Genomic DNA, 18,087 nt, shown 5'->3' with positions numbered 1-18,087 from the left:
TTTCTGTCATTTAAGCGCACCAGAGCAGAAGGTTCCGGGTAAGCTATTAGTCTGAAAGGGGGGTGCTGCGGCATCCGTCTTCTGTCGACATGCGTCAACATTCATCTTCTCTGAAAGTGCTAGGCAAATTTACTTCAAATTTTGTATGTAGCATCCATATGACAGTCACACTTCAATTTGCTCATATTATTTCAATTTGCCCCTTTTAGGGGTCATCAGAGCTAAAGAAGAAAAACCTTAAAACATTTTTCCGGTGAACTAATTGATGGATGATCACTAAACTTTGTCTGTTTACTATCACTATCTGTTATCAAATCTGTTCAAATTAATTTGATAGGCCCCTTTCTAAAAAATAGAAAAATCTTCAAACATATTTTTCTACTGAACTAATTGATAGATGATCATCAAACTTGGCATGTAGCATTCTTAGATGGTCTGTTATCAAATCTGTTCAAATTAATTTCATAGGCCCCTTTCAGACGCTGTTAAAGCTAAAAAAAATAGAAAAATCTTCAAACATATTTTTCTACTGAACTAATTGATAGATGATCATCAAACTTGGCATGTAGCGTTCTTAGATGGTCTGTAATCAAATCCGTTCAAATTAATTTCATAGGCCCCTTTTAGGGGCATCAAGAGCTAAAAGTAGAAAAAACATTAAACATCTCTTCTACAGAATAAATTAACTGAAGGATTGATGATTACCAAACATTGTCAGTAGCATTCTAAGAGGGTCTTTTTCAAGTTTAAAAGCTAAAAATAGAGAAACAAAACATTAAATAGCTTTTCTAAACAAATTGTTTGAATTACTACCTTTTTTGTCTATTTCTTACTATGTTTTGCCTTTTAAGTCACATCCTGCCAATCATTGTTAATATGAACCATTATTGCCACTTCATGTATTGTTTCCAATACAAGCAGACATATTATTATAACGGCTACTGTGGTCACCATATTAAAGTCGTTGACTTTAAACTACTTTCCCCTCACCATTGTAGGTTTGAATACGCCTGGTCATTTTGATTCTAACCATCTAGCTTACAGACAGATGTAAATGGTCCTACGCATGTGCCCTCTCTATCTTAGCATATCATTAGACCTAAAAAATTTGTGGTAAGGGTAACCCTACCCTACTTAGGATAATCATCTGTCCCTCAAATTTTGTTTGTTTGTTTGTTTGTTTATAGTCTGTATCACATTTTTAGCTCATACAAGAAAGTAGAAGACAAACTGAATAAATCTTGAAGAAGAAAATGGCACTAAACACTTAAAATGATGTCTTAATGATTCAAAAAACATTTTTATAAGGCCTTCCTATTTTTAATGAACATGATACCCTAACGACAACACATTTTTAGCCTTTATATGAAGCATGTTAGTATTGAAACCCTTAAAAAGTAAATTGTCTGCTGTCTACAGCCTTTACCAAGCAGCCACGAAAATCGCCGCTGAAATGCCGACAACAAACATCATATATAACCATTATTGTCCTTTCATGGATGTTTCCCGCCAAAAACTTCCAAAGGTGAAAATTGGCTAGGCAAGTAAGTCACTGCGTCGTATCATTTCGTGCAAATCATTATTTTCGTGGAATATAAACATCTCTTTTTAATGAAATTTTAGTAAATGATGTTAACTTATATTTTGAATTCATGGTAAACACTGAAATGAGTATATTATTGATTTGAGGGGGGAAATGGCGGATAAAGCAATATGAACTGTGTCGTATCCACAAAACTTCATGCAAATTCTGTCCCGTTTGAGTTGCATGTTCGCTATAACTTTTGTTTTACAAAATAGTTGTGCAAGCGACTTATACCAAACGAAGCGGAAAACAGTGGAGCGTGTTAATACATATATTTTTCATTCATTTCCAACAAAAAGAGTTGAAAACAAAAACATACATTTTCGTTCCAAGGCGGCGGCGTTTGTTTACATTTTTAAGAATACGACGCAGTTTTGATTCCCAGCCCTGGCCAAGCAAGTTCATTTTTCGCGAAAATAAATCATTCCTTTTTCCCTCTTTTCTGTATTTTTTTAATTGTTTAATAGCCAAACTGTTATCCTGATTTAAAACTGCTTAAACGAAACAAGGTATTAAAAGATTACATTCTGAAAAGGAAATTAGAAAGCGTGAGTTAACAGCTTTACTTGCTGTATGTACAGTAACAATGAACTTGGGTCATTTTTTAAAGGTTTATGAAGAAAGAAGAATCAGTGTTAGGAAACTATATAACTAGAGGGTGATTTCTAACACTGGAAAGCCGTTGTTTCTAGTGAGCGATTCGGGGCCATCGTGTCCCATTTGTTATAATATCTGGGTAGAAAAAATCTTAAAGTTGATTGGTCTACAATGGGCTCATTTTCCATTCAAATGTCAAAAAATGATCAAAACATTTTTCATTAAAATATTACTTAAAAATAATCTTTTCTAAAATTTGATATTTAATAGGCTTCCTAAACAGTTTGTACATTATCTAATTCAAGTTAGACATATTCATGAAGGATTTAACAGATATCAATATGTTCTAAGTTCTAGTATATAAATATTTGCGATAACAGAACATGTATCCCATACTTGCCAACAAATGGCATATATAATTTTTTCATGGTGTTTTGTTATGTCTGATACTAAATAATATTAACGTGATTGTTTATTATATTGTACAGACCTTCCATTTTCGACTAATCCACTTGTTTACCTTTTAACACAGTAATCAATCATTAAGACAATAGAATCGTATCACAACAGCAAGATAACTTGAATGTTATGACGCCATAATGAGTCTTCGTACTTTCATTTTTTCTGCACGTATAAAAACAATCACATTAACCCTTTTAAACTGTATGAGGTACCAGAAACAACCCATGCGCGAATTGCACACCATGATCAGCCGGGACATTCGCGTTGTCGGAAAATAGGTCAATTATTTAATGGAAATGCATAATATTCGCCCACCTTTCATTTCCTAGGTTTTTTTTACATAATCTTACATTAAGTTATTTGTATGCATCACCGATTTAAACACGGCGCGATAAATGATTCAATGTTTAAACGCAAAATTACTTTTATGATTATCCGTTTGGATGAGTGCATAATTTACGTAACTAAATAATGATACAAAACTTTGACAAATGGATACTTTATTTATGATTCTACAAGCATTACTTTCCTAAAAAAATTTAACTTTTTTAATATGTAGACATCCAAAAAAGCTATCCTTGGTTTTAAACAAAAAAAAAAACTTCCCCAAAATTTAAATTTGGGTCAAAAGGGTTCCCCTTGCACTTGATTGATGGTAGTTCTGAACTACTTTGTAATTTTATAAAATTTTTTCTTTTTACCTTATCATTTTAAGGGGCAAAATTTTATATGTCAAATGTGGATTTGAAAATTAAAATACTGACCACACTAAGTCATCTTATCTGTTATAAAAGGCATTAAGTAGGTCATCAAGGTGCCGACATACTATAGTAGTTTTAGGATTTCTTTTAGGTAAGTTATTAATAGTTCAGTCTTTAAACCTGAGTGGGTTTTTTATAGTGTATTTTTTCACACATTGTTTAGTTGTGCTTATCTTAGCTTTAAGTGCATTTAAATGTATAAACACATCATTTGCTGTAAAAGCAAAACATATTTTGTAAATAAAAACATTAGTAAAATCTAGAAAGTATAAAAGTTATACTTTTTAACATACATTATGATTACCTGTTTAAATTTGTAATAATCTGCAATTATTGTATTAAACGTTTAATTTTAACAGTTGTCAAGTTGCGAAAATGCCAGAGGTATTATTATGGGAAGATTACTTGACCATTGGACTTTATTTTGCAATTGTTCTTGCAGTAGGAATATGGGTGAGCATTTTTACATATCTATTTTGTAAGTGAATTTTTAATGACGGCTTATGTAAACAGTGTTGGTGCATTTTTAGTGATACTGATAAATTAAATGTAGATTGAGTATGCAAGATAATAAGATACTGTCTTTCATTTTAATCAGGGGTGTAAAACCCCATATATTATTTTCAGTCTATTTTTTAAACCCAAAAAAGGGGCAGAAACGTTTTTTCTTTCGGCCTTTTGGGTTCCCCCCTGAAGTACTTGGTCTTTAAAGATTTTTTAAAATTTGAAAACCCGTTTTTTTAATTTCTTTTTTCTTTTGGAAATTATTATGATGTTTATAAATACTGTATACATTACTTCTGTCAATTTATAAAAAAAAATATTTTTTTTTCTTTCTTTAGTTAAGGAAGTTTGTTGGATTATGAATTGTTTATAAAGATTCTTGCCGTATAGAAAAGTTTGCTTGAAACAAAAACAAACAACGTCGTTTAGCGGCTTGGGTTATATATGCAAACAACCACCACATAGTCAAAATGTGTTACTGCTCGTTAAATACAACGATCTGTATTTGGTTTGTGTTTATTTCACCGATTTACTGATGTACTTTTTAATCTTGTCATTAAACAAGTGTAAAAAATGAAACATCATTTAAAAATATTCAGGAAACAGGAACTTATGCGAATTCTTAAACACATATGTATACTGGGCCTCAGAACCCAAGTCAGCGAATCCTTCCATATCGAAAACTGTAATAACCTTGTGACATACATGCGCTACAGAAACAATACTTTAGTATCTGCTATATGAAACAATGTTATTCATTTCATTACAGCTTGGTGCGTCAATATACGCGAGCAATGTCGGGGCTCCAATGTTTGTAGGCTTATCAGGGACCGCTGCAGCCAGCGGTTTAGCAGTTGTCATTTATGAATGGCATGTAAGTTACAAAGATTTTATATATACATTAGTTGATTTTAAGTCGATTCATGTAGATTATTATATAATACGAGGGACGGTCAGAAAATATCCGGACTTTTCATGCTCCTGTCTTTCCACGTGCAGCTATATACACACATTATATATTGGTGAAAACTACATTTCATTCGCCAATAACGTGGTCAGTTTATTTTCAACGATAGTTTGTGTATACACAGTATTTTGCCCTCTGATATATGATAGGTGTTTCGTCTATCATGGACTCTTTGTTAGAGGAACAACGCTCTGTATTAAAGTTTCTTGGTTGCAGAAGGTGAAAAAGCCCTGCCGCATCTTCCAGAGGCTTAAAAAAAGATTTTCTGATAAATGTGTATCACGTTCAACCTTCTACAACTGGGTTTCTCAGTTTCGTGAAGGCAGAACAAGTGTTTGAGACAGGCCTAGGACTGGGCGGACAGCTTAGGCGGTGACCCCAGCAATGGTAGCAAATGTTTAAAGCGTTTGTCAACAAAAATCGTCGAGTAACTCTGGAGGAGGTAGCCAACAAGTTTAGCATCGGTAAGGCATCGGCACACAAGATTTTACACGAACACCTAGGCATGAGTAAGGTAAGTGCCAGATGGGTGCCAAGACAGCTGTCCGCAGATCAACAGGCAACCAGAGTAACCAATGCAAAAGAACATTTAAGTCGTTTAAATCGTGAAGGAGATAAGTTTTTTGAACCGCATTATCACTGGAGATGAGATGTGGGTTCATTATCCGAACCTGAGACAAAAGCTCAGTCAAAGCAGTGGAAACGAGCTGGTTCCCCACCTCCTAAAAAGTTTAAGCTGTCTCCTTCGGCTGGCAAACTCATGCTTGTTGCCTTTTGGGATTCACGAGGAATGATACTTACTCTTTCATGCCAAAAGGTCAAACTGTCACCGCCAAGTACTATTCTGAAGTAATTCTGAAAAATTTCATAGAAAAACTGAAGCAAATGCGTCCCAGGTTAGCACAGAAAATGTCCTCCTTCTTCACAATAACGCTCCTCCATACCGCCGCAGCTACAGCGGAGGTTATCAACTCTTACAAATGGCAATTGTTGTCACACCCTCTTTATAGCCCAGACCTCGCCCCTGTGACTTTTATTTGTTTCCAGAACTGAATAAATCGCTTGCTGGAAAGAAATATAAGACCAGGGTGGCTTTGATATCTGCTGTTACACAGTACCTAAAACATAGGTCTACGTCATTGTTCACAGCGGAAATACAAAAGCTCCCACGAAGATGGCAAAAGTGCGTAGACGTAGGTGGAGAATATTTTGAAAAAGAGTAGAAAGATTTTTTTTTAAATGTTGAATGGTTTTCGAGAACGAGTCGAAAGTCCGGATATTTTCTGACTTCCCTTCGTAGATTCCGTGCCGTCTGATCATGATCTGCTGTGTCCGCTTTTAACTCAGTGCATTTATATATTCCTGAGATTGAATTTCTAAGATTTTTCCCAGGGTTTTATTCATTGCGAAATTTGTATATCTAGGGTGTTTGGAAAAAACCTGGGTTTATGTAAAACGTACCTGGTCTTTTCAACGGATTCCGCGTTTAATAAATAACAAACTCAAAACAAACGTATAAAAGAAATTATGGTAAGCCATAACACTGGCAAATTTTTAGTTGCGATATGGTAGCAGAATAAACTAAGGAGTAGAAGTTGTGTTTATCTGTTAATAAAAGTATGCGTTTCTGAAATCAGGATTACATTATTATTTAGTGATACAATATTTGTATAGATAAAATAAAATAAAAATTAGTAACACCAGGCTGTTTACTGGCAAATTTACTGTTAATTAAAGAATACGTCTATTCAAAACAGGATAACATTGTTGTGAATTAATAGACTTTGAATATCTCGTTTGATTATTTTAGGCGGTGTATATTCTCATATCATTGGGGTGGATATTTGTCCCCGTCTACATTGCGTCAGGGGTAAGTTGTGTAATGTTTGAAATAAACGGGGTCAATTTTGCAATGGCTGTGATTATATTATTTAACATAATATTCAAATCAATTGTTATAGTCAGTCATTTATGTTTCAACCGCTGAATTTTGTTTCATTCATAAGTTGTTTTTTTTTCAATTTGTTATTTTCATTTTAGATGAATACTTTCAATATGATCAATGAGACTCAATTTTGTGATGTACAAATAATTAAATATTGTCTACATACATTATCAAAGGTTGAAACTGAGGACGAAGTTTACTGAAATGAGTTGTTTAATAAACAAAATATCCAAAATTAATAGAAAATGAATTAAATGGTCAATAATTGTATTGTGATATCATGGTAACAAAACAATTGTATTTAAACAGCAATATAATGAAATTTATTTTTCAGAAACGGCCAATAAATGTATAGTGTAATCATCGTCACAAGCAATTTTATTTAATTAACAATACATTCAAAATAATATTGACATCTATGGTCAATGAATGTATTGTGTTACCAAAAATAGTTCTATTTTATCAACAATATGTGATTAAAAAATATAAATGGCAATGGTAAAGTAATGTATTGTGTTACTATGGTAACAAGCAATTTAGAATTTCACTATCGTATCTTTATATATTTTAGGCATTTACAAGTCCTGAGTATCTGAAGAAGAGATTTGGAGGGAAGAGGATCCAAGTGTGCACATCAATTATCATGCTTGTCTCTTATATTCTCAGAAATATCAGTGTAAATATTTTCTCATACCTAAAATATATATGTACTCGTATATATTATGCATTTAAGATAATGCACTTTTAGCAAATACTAACTTCTGCTCTAGTCCAATTACAAGCTGTACCGTGCAAATATGTTTTTCAGAAGTTATAAGATTATAAAAACACTCTCAACTCCAACACTGACCAACCAGTCCTAAGAAATGAGTGAGAAGTTTCTTGCTTTATGAATCGTCGACTTTCCCACGCCGCCAGGAACCCCTAATTTACTAGTCCGACACGGCCTAAACAGTGCTTAAGAGTTTGAGAAATGTTACGCTTATTGGCAATTATTTAAACCGAGTCGTGAATTACAACTATTTGTTTTCTGCACACAAGGAATGTACAAATGATTGTGCTTGATTACAACAATTTGATGAAATATTACCTAATGATGATATTTAGTTTTCTGATGTTTACTATTTTTTTTTTTCATTTTTCTCATTTTAAAAGACTTTTAAATTGTGCTTCTAAAATTGCATATGATATTTTTCACACAAAAAACAACATCCGTAGTCACAATTTTAAAAGAAATGAGGATTTTTGTTTTTTATTTTTCTTTTTTTTAAATAATTATTTTTTTTAAACTTACCTTAAAAAAAATTTGGTGTTGAAATAAAAATCGGGGTGAGATATTTTTGGTGCTATTTTTGAAAAGCAGTTTTGGGGTTTTTGGAACTTCTAATCGTGTTCGAATACGGGCCCCGGTTGCTATTATACTTTTTGGGTTGGTAGGAAAATATGACCCGCGTCACGATAAAACCAACGTTATGCGTTTGCGACCAGCATGGATCCAGACCAGCCTGCGCATCCGTGCAGTCTGATCAGGATCCATGCTGTTCGCTATCAGTTTCTCTACTTGTAATAGGGTCTGTAAGCGAACAGCATGGGACCTGATCAGACAGCGCGGCTGCGCAGGCTGGTCTGGATCCATGCTGGTCGCAAATACATTACGTTGGTTTTGTCGTGACGCGGATCATATAGTGTGTCTTTTTTCTTGACCTGATTTATTATATTATTCGTTTGAATGGTTATCCATTTGTTTCATTTTCAGTACCTGATTCTATTGAATATGAATAAGTTTATTAATGGTATCTTCTAGTTTAAAGTTCAATTCACACAAGTTGATGCGAATTAAGGGATTTTCACATTATTTAGGCAATAAAAATGTTTTAAAAAATGCAAAAATGAAACTTGTAACACGTCTAATTTCATTCTCTTCTTTGACGATGAGAATATAATAAAGCCTGACTTGAAAATTCGGGTCAGTTTCTGCTTTTTTAATGTTTGAAAATAATATTTTAAATAGACTTTTACTCTGTAGGTTACATCATATTGTCATGAGATAATGCTCTGTTTTCAGGTGGCCTCCGGGCGGTCATTTTTACGGACACATTGCAAACGGGTATACTTGTTGTTGGAGCAATAACTGTATTTATTATATGTAAGTAATCAGTTAGATACCAAACTCAGTTCTTTCCAGACACATAATGCATAATGGAATATAAAGCAGTGCCTTATGTCATCTTAAATTGCAATATAGATTCGGACACATCATGTGATATTGTCAACCTGATAATGAAATAAAGTCCGCGTTTTTTATTACATCGAATAAATACGAATCAATACTTACAAATAGCTTAGATAAAGCTCTGTGTGATCGAAGGGAAACATTTGTTGAGTAATTTTATATTTTATTTTGTCTAATTGAATAGCTTTCATGAAGATCGGGAGCTGGCACACCATGGAGGTAAAATACATGAAGGCAGCCACAAATTACACGCTCTCTAATCAGTCATTCTATAGCTGTGGTATGCCACGTGACGATGCCTTCCATATATTTCGTGATCCAGTGAAAGGTGATATACCATGGCCCGGTGTTTTATTTGGCCTGACAATCCTAGCATTGTTCGTGTGGTGCCAAGATCAGGTAAAACGTTAATAACATCCAATCAGATAAACTTACTGAAAATATCTATTATTATTCAAAAACACTGATTGTAGTTTTGTTATTTGCAAATATTTTCATCATGAAGGAGCTCATTCACAATATTGCGCATTGACTTTTTGTTTTCTTCATATAATGCTTTACCAATTTATATATATGTTATCCTTTTTTATTTTTGTAAATTTCATTATCAACATTCATAAATTAAAGATACATGTAAAATCGATCGCAGAACTGGTTCTGAGGTTAGTGGTAGTTCGATATGAAAATGAAATTCGATTACAGAGCTGACTTGAAATTCAAAGCAAACTGGAAATTAATGACTGTACATTGAATGACGATTTCAAATCTTGGCCAAAGTTATAAGCAAGATAGAAATTTAATTTCGATGTACGGTTTCACATCTTGGAATTAACTTTTCGGTGCTTGTTTATTTATATTTGTGAAAATTTTGATTTAATAGAAACAGCTAGCATCGAGGAATTTGAAGTGTTCAATAAGACTTGCATATCAAAAATGTCGTTTATTTGAAAATTTTATCACTGAAGCATTAAATCTGTTTTACAGATAAAGGGCGTTTAATTTGCAAAGATATGGGAGCGTGTAGGGGAACGATTTAAAAGTATAAATTTAATTTAAATGAAGAAAGATAACAAAAAAGAACCAGTCCAAAATTGAGCTCATTTTGATGTTTTGTAGAATTGTAAAATGATCTTATAATGATAAGTTTGCAATATATGATTATACAAATGTACATAAATTATGTAATGCAATTTTAAACATGTTCATTTTTAGTTAATGGTTCAACGATGTCTTTCGGCTAAGAATTTGGCCCATGCTAAAGGCGGAACTCTGTTTGCCTCCTTGTTAAAATTTCTTAGCTTACCCATGTTTGTACTGCCTGGAATGATCAGTAGAATATTTTATACAGGTATGAATATACATAGATGCCTGCTGATACATTATAGTATACATGTATATCATACTGCATGATAATAAATAAACATTAAACAAGTTCATGTTGTCAAACTTTAATATTTTTGAGCGGCTTTTAAGTAATAAAACACTTTTAAATGGTCTTTTTTATTCTAAATCTCGCGTCACTTAACAATTCACTTCGTAACTTCGAAACGAAGCAATATCTGAGCCAATAGTGAGAACAATTTCTTGTCTCATGCAGATGAGGTTGCTTGCGCCGATCCTGATGATTGCACGGAAATTTGTGGAAGTCCCTCCGGATGTTCGAACATTGCATACCCGCTCCTTGTCCTACGCATTCTCCCTGTAGGTATGTTGTCTATCGTTAAATATAAATAGATTTATATCGTAATAACAGAGAACAATCAATCTAAATTTAAACACTTGTTACAAGACTTCTTCCAGTGCTGGATAGTAATATATTTAAATCAATGTAGAAAAGGGGGCATAATTCTCAAAATGCTTTTGGCAGACTTACCTACCCTTGACTACAAACTATTGCCAGTGTGATACAAAGACATGCAAAATAACAAGACAAGGCAAGTCATAATCATTGATAGAAATAAACAATACTGATAAGAACTTAAATCAAAGCACAGAAGGCGCCGAATTTCTTTGATTCTCAAAATGTCAGAAAGGTGAACGTTGTGAGATTATAAACCAATTTGTTTGTATAGTGGCAGCATTGCTGTTTTTCAGTGTTATAACTGTAGTATATTGCCTTAAGGCTACTTGCAATAATGATATTCATTTCAATGTTTATTTGGCTTAAACATTTTTTTTTAAATTAAAAAATCACATTAACACTTCAACTGAATTTGACTTCTCGCTTCCTAAACGAGCGTACAACCCCTGGATTACGGGAAATTTATAAGAAAATTGCCTGAAGCAAACCACATTATTCTAAATTAGGGTTTGTGATCCTTATTAATTTCGAGATATTTTGTTCACGGTAAACCTGTTGTTTAACACTGATGTAAAAAGTCATGGAGCTTTTAATATAAGCATGTATATCTGTGAAATAATTCAGCAAAAATCTTCTCTCATGTATATAATGTTTAACTACTCTTTGTGTAATACGCACTGAGGTGTGGTTACAAATAGCGCTTTGTTTACGTGGATTAAATTATCGGATGCTTAACTTATAAGACGCTAACTTATGGTAGAAATTATCGATTGTCGACTGCCTAAATTCGTCCCTGCCTAGAGTCAGCATCCTTACTTTCTTTTTCAAAACGTCTAAACAACAAATGTTCATTAGGCTATCACAATAATTCGAAGCTTTACACAAATAGCCGAGCAATTTTCATTGATTAAAATGATATTCATCCGCGTTACGAAATTATTTGAATATGTTACCGGTAATTTGCGAAAATGTTAAAGAATTACACAATATCTTCGACAAATTCAACTATTTTTTCTTCCCTGAGAAGGTTTGAAAATTAATGCGCCCGTCATTTGACAATCTTTACGCAGTGATCTCCTCTTAATTTTTCGGCGTTATTGTACTTATAAAGGAAGTAATTATAACCGCTTCAAGGAGTTCGTGACGGACTATTTGCGAATTTTGAAAATAAGCATATCAGGGTCTGAAATTTCGCTACGATTATTTGTTTCGTCTGACGACCCAAACAAATACAAATAAACAGTGTCTTGTAAATGGGATGAAATAACACCACATCACGTTGTAAAAAAGAACACTTAAAACTTAACAGACACGTTTAAAGTGAATATTTTCTTCATGGATGTTGACAAATTAATAAATATTAAGGTCCGAATAAGTGAACAAATATGTATAATTTGAAAACATATGATGATAAAAGTAATCTATTGAAAAATAGAAATAGCTGAGCAATACAAAAACATGTACTTTCGGAACTATCTGTGATCTTCATTATTGCATAAATCCCTTTGTAAAAACGCCCAAGCATTCCTCGTTTGGTGTTTTAGGCCTCCTTTAAGGTTTATGTTAAATTTAACGGTGAATTTCAAGTAAATGCCAAGAATAAAAATAGAATCAGTCTCTTTTTAATGATTGAAGAACAAGTCTATCACTTTGAATTCACCTACTGATTGGAACACACTTTTTGCTGAAAGGAAAATCAGAATGGGTTCACGGATGGTCTAGGATTTTAATAATACCAAGGTTTTTACAATATTTGATTGTTTATGGTTTCAAATTTCAATGGGGTGCTAATTTTAACTGATACTTTCCGTGCTACTTTGGGTGGTGGTATCTTAATTATACAGACTTCGTTTTAATTAAATGCATGATTTCATCTTATTAGGCTGTTACTGGCAAGTATTCTTAATTATTTTAGGATGTCAAAGCCCATGTCAAGATGTTTGGAAAACCCCTATAGTCCTATTGAGTTGGTATCTCGAATTAAACTTTGCATAAAACTGTTCAAAATAATGATGATATAATAACCTGAAGTATCCAGGTTACTGTGTAACTCATTTTATCATCTCTACGTACAAGACACGCTTCTTTTTATCTGAGATGGTTATTAAATGTTAATTTTAACGACTAGGAACAACTACCAAGAACCAGAACCAGAACATGTTAATACAGATACTTTAACTACTTTCTGAGATTATCTAGTATTCACTTCTATTGACAATCAGAGTAATGACGAAATATGAATCTCACAGAATTTTATCTATTATCAGGTGTACGCGGATTGATGTTGGCTGCACTTCTTTCCGCGATTATGAGCACATTAACATCTGTCTTTAACAGTGCAAGTTCTTTGGTAACGCTCGACCTTTGGGCTCATTTCCGAAAGAACGCCGGACAAAGAGAATTAATGGTAGTGGGAAGAGTTACGGTCCTTGTTTTAGTAGGAATCAGTATACTATGGTTACCAATTCTACAAGATCAACAAGGCGGAATACTTTGGTTTTATCTAGCATCAATTGTTGCGTATTTCTTTGTTCCATGGTGTGTAGCTTTTCTTCTTGGTTTGTTTTGGAAGCCAACGACAGAACCAGTAAGAATTTATATCTTAATGTTCCACTTATATTAATTTGATGACCTTCAATTGTGAAAATGATTCATGTATCAGTCTAAGCTCTTTGGAATTCCAATAGATCACTCTTTCTAGAGATGATGTCATGTTTATTACAAGTAAGCTTCTTACACGCATCTGAATATATAATTATGTATTATTTTTGATTTCGTATTAATTGTATCTTTAATTTATTTGATTAGAGTCACATCGACAAAATATAAAGGTCATGCGACGACCTTTCTGTTTTACAGGTAGAGAAAGAAATAATGTGCCCGTTCGTGCATTATTTCAGGCACAAGCGGACACCTGAGTAGAACCACTGACTTTTAGTAAAATAGCTGGATAGTTGCCTTATATCAAGAAGACAAAGTCTCTGACGGAGTTAAGGGGCAAGTGATTTGACGCCGGTGAGCTTAGCCTCCCGACTCCATGTAGATATCATGTAATTCGTATGCATCTATAATTGTTTTATTACGTAATTATTCCTATTTTTCATAAATATGCACAGTTGAAATTATGACATTGTCATAGTCATGTTTAATTTTTCCAAAATTATGTAGTTGTTTTCAATATATTACTAGGCTATATTCTACGGCATGTCGTTTGGATTATTTGTTGGTGTCATCCGGATGGGTTTGGATTTTTCCGTAGCCCCTCCTTATTGTGGGAGTGGAGAGCCTGACGAACGGCCAGTCATTTCAGCCAAGCTAGACTTTCTACATTTTTCAATCATCAACGGATTGATCTGTGTGGTTGTAATGGTGATAATTAGCTTGTTCACGAAGCCTAGAAATTCAAACCAGGTGACCAATATTAGATCCACATTAAGCATTATCAATTATATTAAATCAATTAAATAAATTATATATGTTCTTAATATGACATATTGACATCTTTTAAGGATTGTTGATTAATTACTTTCCAACCTAACTTCCATTTCTATTATCATCTATAAAAATTCAGTATGTTTAAGTAAGAAGTACTTCAGAAATTACACGGAGTAAACATTTAAATTGATTCTGTACATTAATGTATGTTTAAGTAGTAAAGAGTGTATGCAGCAATTGTATACCTGTGGACCATTTATTACATGTTTCAGCTGCACAAGTTGACATGGTGGACCAGACATGACAAAGAAGAACCTGAACTAACTGATGACGAAGATGATGAATGCAAAGAAAAGGTTGATGAGCAACAAATAAGTGAGGATGAGGCCGTTGCTGAAACTAAAACATTTCAATCAATTGAAATAGAATCAAAACCGACGGCATACATTAGTACGAATATCTTTTATATAATATTTTTTGCCTTATACGTTTGTAATACAAATGTAGTTAACATATAAAATAGACAACAAAATGTATTTGCTCTAAATGGTTTCACTTTACATTAAATGAAGTCAATGATCATTATAGGAGGAATTCAATAAGAACAAATTGGGTACTTTAATTTACAACAACAACAACATTTAAACATTTATTAAGTGTGAAACACCTGAAAAGTGCATATAGCTGATGTGAACTTGATGTGAATTTACGTTTATTTCAAGTCATGCTACAATATTTAAGTAAAAGGATAGACATTTCGCATTCTGAATGTTCTATCATGTATAGTGTTCTGTTTAATGATAGGCTGGATAGAAGCACTTTATTTAATATTTATTTACTTATAAACTAAATAAGAAGTGCAGGTTCATGAATAATATCTGTTCAAATCATGACTTATTATCAACTACTAAATCATTGGAGTGCCATTATTTTCGTTTATCATTTGTAGACATCCAATCAGTTGATATATATTTTATTTCAGACGGTGAAAGATGTAAAATGGCATTTTTGGCGTGGGTTTGTGGAAATCAGGATACCGGAAATACAAACATTTCAGCGGAAGAACGTGCGATAATTCGCAGGAAAATGACATCAATTAAACAAAATCGCAAGGCGACAGCGTTTCTAAATACGGGAGCCATAATAATTATGGTGGCAATAACTTTTTTGATTGGTTTCTATGCTTAAAATGTGCCATACGGGTATATGACAGAACCGAACATTTTATGTAAAACTATAAATACCACAACGTTTATACAAATTTTTATGTGTTTTAAAAATACATTTTAGCTCACCTGAGCACAACGTGTTTGTGATGGCAACTCGTCCGTCGTTTGTCGTTGTTCATAATTTCTTTCAAACAGAACTCCTCTCACACCACAATGATGATATTGACCAAACTGAACAGGAATGATCCTTGAGTATCCCCTATAAAGTAATGTCAATGTTTTATATGTAGTCACAAGTGCCAAAAATATACACTTGTACTTCAAAAATTAAATATTTGAAAATCTTCTTTCCAGTAACGGCAATGCACAGATCTTAGATATTTGACATGTAGCATCACATTGTTATCCTTTCTTAGCTAAAGAAAATCATATACAATAATAGGGTCTGTGGTATTTGTGGTATACATAAACATAGCACCGAGTCAAATTATTCAAGGCCAAGATCACAGGAACAGAACTCATGGATACATCACCTCTGGGGGTAAGACAGGTACAACGGAGTCTGTATTACATTTGTGGAGACAGTTCAAAGAAGTTGCAAATATGTGATGACCATTGGATAAGGTCAGCATGGTCTATTTCTTTATGACTTTTTGTGATATGTTTACATAATCAAAGACATGCACGAAGATTTTCTCATCACAGAACCTTCTTTACTCCTTCAAAAATCATGCTTCCATGATTTCTGCTCCTGGGACCTGAACTGAGCGGGTAAAAGGCCTATAGTTTACATATTTAGCGTATACATAACAGTTACATCGTGTAGTTGATTAGTATTGTCCTAATGGGTACGGCATGTCACTATTCGAGAGTATGTGTTTTCGTCAGTAAATCAGTTCTAAGAAGATTTTTCAAATGGCTATATTAAACAATATTATTTTAAGGTAGTACCTTTAGTTATATTCGAATACGTTATGACTTGTGATTTCACCTCTTACTCAATTCTAACTTACACACTCACACTATGAAAACGAATTTTCTCCTATAAGGATGGTTATGTTGTCCATGGGCGGTTGTCAGTGTTATTGTTTTTTTGGTTTTGTAAACATTGTTATAACTATTGTACAAATCTCTAACATAGGGTAAAAATGTTTGTGTGGCTTTTTCAATCATATTAAATAAGGATGTAATAAATAAAATGTTTATAAACACATTGTTTTGATGCTTGATTTGTTTATGGTTTGTTTTGAAAGAATTGTATTTGAATTCTTTAGTAAGGCCTGACAATTCTAAAGAAATTACAAACAAATGTTATTTACAGTAGAGTTACTAGTGTAGCTGCTAAGCTGAAAAGAGACAGATAAGTGAAAATTTAAGGTACAGTTATGTGTAATGAAGTTCAAAATCTTGTTTCGCTTACTACAGTATTTTTTAACCTTAAACAACATGCATTTGTCTATTTTACCTAGTAGACAAACCAATCTTACTACATATCCGTTACGGAAAGTACTTTCTGTTTTGAGGGGTAAAACATGAAAAGTTCGTATTACCAACTACCTTCTGGTTCACATAAATAACCTACTGAGTCCCCTGGACGGGGTGATACCATTGATGAAATTCATCTATCTTGTCATATATCTTTTACTTTTATTCCGGATAAATACTTTCTGCTTTGAGAGAAATACGTGTTATATTCGAATAACCAACTGCCTTGTGGTTGATAGTTAGGGATTCACGCGAATAACCAACTGAGTCTCCTGGTCGACGTATTGAGAAGGGTGTGTAATGATAATGTAGAAGACACCTATCTTGTATCTATATACCGAGTTAGAGATTCGTATGAATAACCCTGATGAGCATAGGGAGACGGGGTGTTTACTTGTTGTAGAACTCAACCGTTTTGTCATATATCAGTAACTTTTATTGAGGGAAAGAACATGTAAAGTTTCGGGGATTCACACGGATAATCAACTAGGTCAACTCCTTAATTCTGTGTTTAAAAATGTACGATGTTTTAGAACATTTTCAGCTGATGATAGTTGATTGAAATCAGCTGTTAAATATTTGGGAATCTTAAATAATTAACTACTAGCTAATAGATAATTTGTTATTCGAACATCTAAATACCAATTACCTACCAAATTGACGCTTGTGGCTTGAACCTTCAGCGGTAAGAGTCAAGTGATTAGAAGTCAAAGACATTAACCACTCGGCAACGAACGTCCCCTTTTTAGTGTAACATACTTGTACATGATCTGTAAAACTATACTAAAAAGACTAAATTGAGTACAAATATGTGTACCGCATCACTGTTCCCATCATGGCCCTAATTACATTTTTGTAATGAAAATGCATTTTTAAGGTGTGTATCAAAATGCATAACATAGTGAATGAGTAGATGATTTCTTATTTAAATAAAGGATATATTTTAGGCTAAAAGTAAGAATATGATAAATAAAAAATCCATGGGTTGTTGTTTTTCTTTGGCCGAAGTGTGTCGCTGACTTCTTTTTCCTTGTCCAATACCTGCTCTGTTCTTTTTCCAAAAAAGGGTGGAGCTTGATTCTTTCTTTCCGGTTCCTGGAAAGTCGTCATTCTATGTAATTAGTGTTATATGATGGCTACTAT

At 33.2% G+C, this 18,087-nt stretch overlaps 1 protein-coding gene across 1 annotated transcript; it reads left to right on the top strand.

Moving 5' to 3' along the window:
* The first annotated feature begins 3,898 nt into the window (after positions 1 to 3,898).
* LOC132738363 (sodium/glucose cotransporter 4-like) lies at positions 3,899 to 16,613 on the top strand. The gene is made up of 12 exons (XM_060725850.1): positions 3,899 to 3,910; positions 4,679 to 4,783; positions 6,687 to 6,746; positions 7,393 to 7,534; positions 8,869 to 8,967; positions 9,239 to 9,453; positions 10,267 to 10,402; positions 10,652 to 10,759; positions 13,123 to 13,442; positions 14,045 to 14,266; positions 14,563 to 14,740; positions 15,273 to 16,613. The coding sequence occupies exons 1-12, from the start codon at positions 3,899 to 3,901 to the stop codon at positions 15,476 to 15,478; spliced, it is 1,803 nt and encodes a 600-aa protein (XP_060581833.1). The 3' UTR covers positions 15,479 to 16,613.
* Positions 16,614 to 18,087: the final 1,474 nt, after the last annotated feature.

This window comes from Ruditapes philippinarum, unplaced genomic scaffold, assembly GCF_026571515.1.
Source record: "Ruditapes philippinarum isolate M1 unplaced genomic scaffold, ASM2657151v2 ctg869_1_1_1_1, whole genome shotgun sequence".
Classification (NCBI taxonomy): domain Eukaryota; kingdom Metazoa; phylum Mollusca; class Bivalvia; order Venerida; family Veneridae; genus Ruditapes; species Ruditapes philippinarum.
Note: the sequence above shows the minus strand (reverse complement) of the source record. Positions and strands in the feature narration are given on the sequence as shown.